At 61.2% G+C, this 6,834-nt stretch overlaps 1 protein-coding gene across 1 annotated transcript in view; it reads right to left on the reverse strand.

Moving 5' to 3' along the window:
- FAM20C (family with sequence similarity 20, member C) overlaps nucleotides 1-6,834 on the reverse strand; it is an 83,301-nt gene that overhangs the window by 11,715 nt on the left and 64,752 nt on the right. Inside the window, exon 7 of the mRNA XM_011977584.1 lies at nucleotides 986-1,078. Within this exon, the coding sequence (XP_011832974.1) occupies nucleotides 986-1,078 (93 nt within the window). The remainder of the gene's footprint in view (nucleotides 1-985; nucleotides 1,079-6,834) is intronic.

Here is a 6,834-nt window from a genome sequence, read left to right on the forward strand (position 1 = left end):
AAAAAAAAAAAAAAAAAAAAAAAAAAGCCCTTTAAATTCCAACGTGCGCCCACGTCACTAGGGATCTTGTGAAAATGCAGATTCTGGTCCCAGGTCTGGGTGGAGCCCAGGACTCTGCATTCCAACTGGCCCAGGGCAATGCCAGTGCTGCCGGCTCTGGGGCCGCACCCCGGGCTAGGACGTGTCAGGGCCCTGCAGGGCAGACAAGGAGGCTCTAGGGGGCTGAGGGTGGCGCCTCCTCCCTCTACTGCACCAGGGCAAGGTCCCTCAATTCACGGGGTCCCTCTGGACCCAGGGCCAGGCCCGTGAACTGCCCCTGGAGGGTACTGAACACAGACCCCCCTCACTTCCCCAGCAGCAGGGCCAAGCTGACCCTCACGACGGGTTCACTTTCTGCTGGGCTGGGGCAGCAGAGACAGGCGACCGCGGGGCCTCCCGGGCCCCCTCATTGCGAACGTGGCTTCCTCCTCCTCGGGAAGCCTGCTTTGGTCTCCCGGAGACGTCTGCGCCCTGTGACTCTCCGTGTTAAGATTTGTGGCACTAAATACTCCCCCTTCCCTCCCTGCCTCCTTCCCTCTTGCCTTTTCCTCTATTACGGACCGCACAGCAGCTACTGCGCCTCCTGTCTGCCCTAACGGTGGGGGTGCCTGAGGGGCCCATCTGGATTAAGGTTCCCTGAGGGCACCCTCTCCCTCTGTGACAGAGGGACGGTTAGGAGCACAGGGATCTGGGCAAATCGCCTCTCACTGCCTCCGTTTCTCGTCTGTGAGGGGGGATATGAAAGGGTCTCCCTACCACGTGTTGTGTGGGCTACGGGAACACACAGGGCCTGGTCAGGGCACCACTCGGGGTGGAGGGATAGCAGGCACCAGCGCTGCCTGATGGTGACCAAGGTGACGACAATGTCCTGCTGTGTCCAGCGCAGGACGGCCCGGCTGACCGGTGGGTCTGAGCGCACGGGAGCGTGGACGGAGGAAGGGCTCACCTGTCCAGGTGGAAGGCTGCAATCTCCGCGTTGTGCCTCTCGTAGTCAGAGAAATAAAAAAAGTCAGGGGGCGTCTCCTGCTCCCTCGTTTGTCTGCGAAAACAGGACAGAAACGGAAACGGTTTGTCACCGAGAAAACCTCCGGGTGCCGGAGGAGGCGGGACGTGCTGGGTCCGGCCCTCCAGAGCCCACTGTTCTCTTTCTAAGGGTGTTGCTAACTGTCAAGAAACACAATCATCATTACAAATTAAACGATATCAACTTACGTTAAACACATTCCTTTCAGAAGCGACAGGCACCAGGGTCTCGTCCCTTCCTGATTAGGGGTTTCTGTCTCTTGCAGCCGAGAGCCAAAGTCCCCTCTAGCAGCAGCACCCCGCGTGCTCCCAACTCCACGCTGGTGACCTCGAAATCAGCCCGGGGGGCAGTTCCCACACCACGGAAACGGGCAAACTGCAGATCAGGCTTATTCCGCCCGGGGAGCTGGTTATTAAATATTTACAGCCCACCCCAGGTCCACGCCACCAGCCAAACGGATTCTCCCGAGAAGCCGCTCTTGCCTGGAGCCCAGAGATTCAGGCAGAGCGTGGGCCGCGTGGGCCCACACACGGGGAGGGGCAGGCCCTGGTACAAGAGGAGCCCCCTCAACAAACGAGACGGACTTCCCCTGGCGTGGGCCCGGAGGCCAGGGTCAGGTCGGACCGGCTGCCCCTCACACCTGCCTCCGCTGCCCGCCAGCTCTCAGGAAGGGACGTGAGGGAGGCTGGGAGATTTCTGGGGGCTGCCGTGGGTCCTCTTTCTGAAGCCTGGAAGAGGTGACCTGACCCCTTTTCCAATGTCTCCCTCCTTCCCGCCCTGCAGGGCACCCCGGCCTGCAGGACCCGCCGGTCGGCCTCAGCTCCCACTGAGCTGCTTCCCGTCTCTTGAGCTGGGGTCACGGCTGTCAGCTGCTTCCCACGCTTGTCTCCTGGCCCTCCACACTCCTGTCTTTGTGCACGCTGTTCCGCCCTCCTGGGACGACCTTCCCTTCACGTCTCCAGACGGCTGTTAACATTTCCTAACGAGTGTCTTACAGACGGCGGGGCCTCAACTTCTCAGCACTCAAGAAGTCATCGGTCAGAGAAGGCTGGAGTTTGGGCAGTAGTTCCTCCCGCCCGCCCCGCCAGGTCTTCCCCGTCCACACGCGCGTCATAAAGGCTCTGACAAGGCCTGCAGACAGGCTGTTGGACGCATGGTGTCCAGCCCTACACGGACTGTGGAACTCATTCTGTGTGTGTACAGCATATTCCCACACCCTGTACTTTTGAGGTCTGTTGGTTGAAGCTTTAAGTGCAAGTCATTTTCAAGGCCCAGCTCAAAGGCAAACTCTACAAAACCTTCCCAGATGCTGCAGCCAGGATGAGCTTCTGCCCCCTACAAGCACCCCCAGCCCAGTGAGCAGAGGCGAACGCTGCTGGAACTTCCGGTGCCCCGCCCGTGACAGCCAACGCAGAGCCCCAGCTGGGCCACCAGCGGCCGCCATTCACCTCGCCCGCAGTGGACGCTGGTCGGCAGCTGCCCCCTCGCTGTCCCCGTTTCTCTACATGGAAAGTGAGGGGCTGGTGGATGCTGACCGTGGGGATTTAATGCTGCCTAAGTGCCCCAGGCCCAGGACAGGCTGCTTTGAGCCTGCCCCTAAAGCAGGGTGGGGTGAAGGAGCAGGGTGGGGTAAAGAACGCCTGGATGGCCCAGCACCAGGTCCACCTAACTCCCAGCCTGGCTTCTCCAGGACCCAGTGGACGTTGGGGTTGTCAGGGGCCCTCCCAGCAGCATGAGGCCTGGGTCTGGGTTGCTAAGTCGAGGGGCAGGCAGATGCCCTGCGGGGAACAGGGACCCCGTTAGCTGCTCTCGGGGGTGCTGGCTCCCCACAGGACCTGGCTGCTGCTCAGTAGGACTCCCTTGCTGCTGTCACCCAGGCCTGGAATCCGTGGGGCTCTCCCGTGACGAGGGAGACCTGGAGGTCACACGCTCACCCACTTACAGATGAGCACACGGAGCCCAGAGAGTGAGTGACTGCCTTAGGGGCCAGCGTTGGTGGCTCAGCCCAGGGCTCCTGGGTCCCGTCCATTCGCTTGTTCATTCATTCATTAATTCAGGCAGTAGAGCGACTACGCTTAGTACACTCAAGCACTGTTCTGGCCTTGGGCAGAGAGGGGGCCCGGGCCGGGGGCAGGAGGTCCAGTCTCCATGTGAACAGCCCGGGTCGAAGGAGCCTCCTGGGCTCCACGGACTCACCATTCCTGTCCCAGTGCCAGGGGCTCTGCTCTGCACATGGTGGGAGCCTGGGGCTGGGGGAGCCAGGACACCTGAGACCAAGCCTGGACAGTGCCAGGGGCTCTGCTCTGCACTTGGTGGGAGCCTGGGGCTGGGGAAGCCAGGACACCTGAGACCAAGCCTGGGCAGTGCCAGGGGCTCTGCTCTGCACGTGGTGGGAGCCTGGGGCTGGGGGAGCCAGGACACCTGAGACCAAGCCTGGAGCTGGGCCCCTGACCACCGCCCAGCCCTGCTCGGCCCCTCGGAGAAGCAGGGCAGAGGCTCCAGAGCACAGCAGGACGCAGGCTGGGGGTGTCAGGCGGGCCTGTGGCTGTCTGTGAGGGTGAGCAGGGCGGCAGCCGGCCCAGCACCCAGGGAGCACGACACCAGTTTTTAATCAGGAAACAAGGCCAGTAGACGCAGTCTCAGAGCACATCTCCTCACCAAGTGCCTCAGAACACTCACGCGCCCACCCACGGATTTGGGTCCAGTCAGCCCTAGGCGCACACTCTTACTTGGGTCTTACTCAGATTCACAGGCTGCTCTTCAACCTACTGCCACGACCCGAGATCCCGTGTGCCTCCCCCGCCCCCTACAGCGACGCAAACGCCGTCTGTTGCAGTTTTCTCATCTGAAAAGTGGGGTGAAGCTCCAGCCTTCTCAGGGCCACCCTGAGTCTTCAGGACCATGGGGACCCAGATGCGGACGGGCCCGCAGAGCAGCCCAGGCCCACGCGACGGAGGCCCCGGGGTCCCAGCTCCCAGTGGCCCCTTCTCAGTTAAGCAGCTCAAAGGCCTCTCCTGCACTGGCTGGGGGGCCCCGGCGCACCCACCCTGGACCCACAGTCACACCGCGGGGGAGAAGCTGGGCTCAGTGTCCCAGGCCGGGCTCAGCCCCGGTTTGCTGTGTGCACCCTGTCACCTCCCACCCCCCCGTTTCCGAGTCTCCCCTACGGCCTCCAGGACCCTTTGACTCTGACGTCAACGCCTCCCACAGTAAGAGGCCAAGAAGGGCAATGCGGGCACCGCCCTGTCCCTCCACCCTGGCCAAGGGACACGAGGCCACAGGTGGGGTTGCTTAGGAAAGGTTAGTGCCGTTCTGTAAACACGACAGGGCTCCTGTGTCTCAGGCCAACACTCCAGGGGAAGGGGGGCCGAGCCGCAGGGCCCTGTGCTGTGCCTGTCCACGCAAGTGTTTGACCGATGTGATCATGGTGGAAATGTTGACCAATTGTCAAGATCATGTCTGAGGGGAAGCATGCTTCCTCCACCAAGGCTGGCCGCTGCCTCCACCGGAGGGAGAGCCCGTCCCAGGGCGTCCTCCCAGGCCAGGCCCAGAGAGGGAACTCAGCCCCCCACCCAGGAAGAATTTACCAGAATCAAATGCTGGTGACCTTTCCAGGTGCTGGGAACAGAGCCGGTGGGAATCCTCAGCTCACACGCCCTGCGGCCCACACCTCCCACTCAGGGCTGACGGCGTTCCTTCTGGGCTCCAGCACTCCAGCAATGCAGACTGCAGACGCCGTAACCTTCCCAACCCTTGGCTTCCCCGGCCGGGTCCTTCCCTCCATATACACAGCGGCGGTCCGCCTGACTCCTGGGAGCCTCCTGGCCCTGCCACAGGCCGACATCATCACTGCACGAACAGCAGGGCGGGGCTCAGGTCCTGAGTGGGACGTCCACATCCCTTGGGGGAGACCACGTCTGGGTCACAGGCTGCCCGGGCTCCCTTCCTCCCACACTTCTCAGACAGCTGTGGCCACAATTCTCCACGTTTCCTGAATGTTTCTTGCTGGGGGTTAAGGATTTGTACCACGCACGGCCTTTCTAAGAACTAGTCTGGGCTGCTAGAAACGGAACAGATCAGTTTCCATGATCCCATGTAACATTTGCCTTGACAGGGCCCCGAGTAGGCGCGAGGCCAGATGGGGATTCCAGGAGCTACTTAAAATAAAACGTGGATGGTGGGCTGGCGCCTGAAGGACACATTTGCTTCACGACCCCGCGGGTCTGCGGTCGTCACCGTCTCTGTGCACGCCAGCGGCAAAGGCGGGTCGGCCTGTGGGGCAGGGCGGGGGCAGGTGCGGCGGCAAACTGAACGCGCTGCTCACAGGGTCGCCCTGCAGAGCCGAGGCCCAGGCTGGCTGGGATCCTGAGGTTCAAGAGAAAGAGTCTAGACCTTGTGGAATCTCCTGGTTTTTAAGTGCTGACAAATGGATTTCATTTTTCTAAAACACTAAAGGTCAGACCAAACGGTCCGCTGCAGTCAGCCCGCAGTTCCGGGGCTGGTAGCTGCTGGAGTGTTGGGTATTTTTAAGATTAAAAGGCCGTCGTCGTATTCAACTTGGAAGGATTGGCTTTGAGCAAAACTCGTTCCACAGAACACGAGTTCTACTAGATTTTAGTAACTTTTAGCTGGAAAAAGAGAAATCCAGATGCAGGCGAGATTTCTTTTCCATAAACTTCGAGCCTTATATCTGCACAGTGACTCCCTGGAATGGCCCAGCATGAGTCCAGGAGTTCACGGCCAGCCTGGGAAACACAGTGAGACCCCATCTCTACGGAAAATAAAAAAATTAGCTGGGCATGGTGGACCTGTGGTCCCAGCTACACGGGAGGCTGAGATGGGAGGATCACTTGAGCCCAGGAGGTCAAGGCTGCAGGGACCACTGCAATCCAGCCGGGATGACACAGTGAGACCCTGTCTCCAAAAAGTAATCATCATTATTATTATTTTTATTTTCTTTAGAAAATCCTCAGCGACTCATTAGTTGGGCAGTTAGAATTCACTGTAGGTCCTTGGGGCAAAGCCCTGCACCACAGGGTGCCTGATAAAGCAGTTAGGAAACTGTGAGCTCCTAGAACATCCACTGCAGAGGCAGCGCCCAGGTATCCCGGCTGGCACAGGTCTCCCGGCTGGCACAGGTCTCTTGGGGCCCAGGTCTCCAGGGTGGCACAGGTCTCCGGGCTGGCACGGGTCTCCTGGGTGGCACAGGTCTCCCGGGTGGCACAGGTCTCTTGGGGCCCAGGTCTCCCAGCTGGCACAGGTCTCTTGGGGCACAGGTCTCTTGGGGCCCAGGTCTCCCGGCTGGCACAGGTCTCCCAGGTGGCACAGGTCTCCCGGGTGGCACAGATCTCCCAGCTGGCATGGGTCTTTTGGGGCCCAGGTCTCCCGGGTGGCACAGGTCTCTTGGGTCCCAGGTCTCTCGGCTGGCACAGGTCTCCCAGGTGGCACAGGTCTCCCGGCTGGCACAGGTCTCTTGGGGCCCAGGTGTCCCGGCTGGCACAGGTCTCCCGGGTGGCACAGATCTCCCGGCTGGCATAGGTCTCTCGGGGCCCAGGTCTTCCGGGTGGCACAGGTCTCTTGGGGCCCAGGTCTCTCGGCTGGCACAGGTCTCCCAGGTGGCACAGGTCTCCCGGCTGGCACAGGTCTCCCAGCTGGCACAGGTCTCTTGGGGCCCAGGTCTCCCAGCTGGCACAGGTCTCCCGGGTGGCACAGGTCTCCTGGGTGACACAGGTCTCTTGGGGCCCAGGTCTCCCGGCTGGCACAGGTCTCCC

This window comes from Mandrillus leucophaeus, unplaced genomic scaffold, assembly GCF_000951045.1.
Source record: "Mandrillus leucophaeus isolate KB7577 unplaced genomic scaffold, Mleu.le_1.0 Scaffold180, whole genome shotgun sequence".
In the NCBI taxonomy this organism is placed as follows: domain Eukaryota; kingdom Metazoa; phylum Chordata; class Mammalia; order Primates; family Cercopithecidae; genus Mandrillus; species Mandrillus leucophaeus.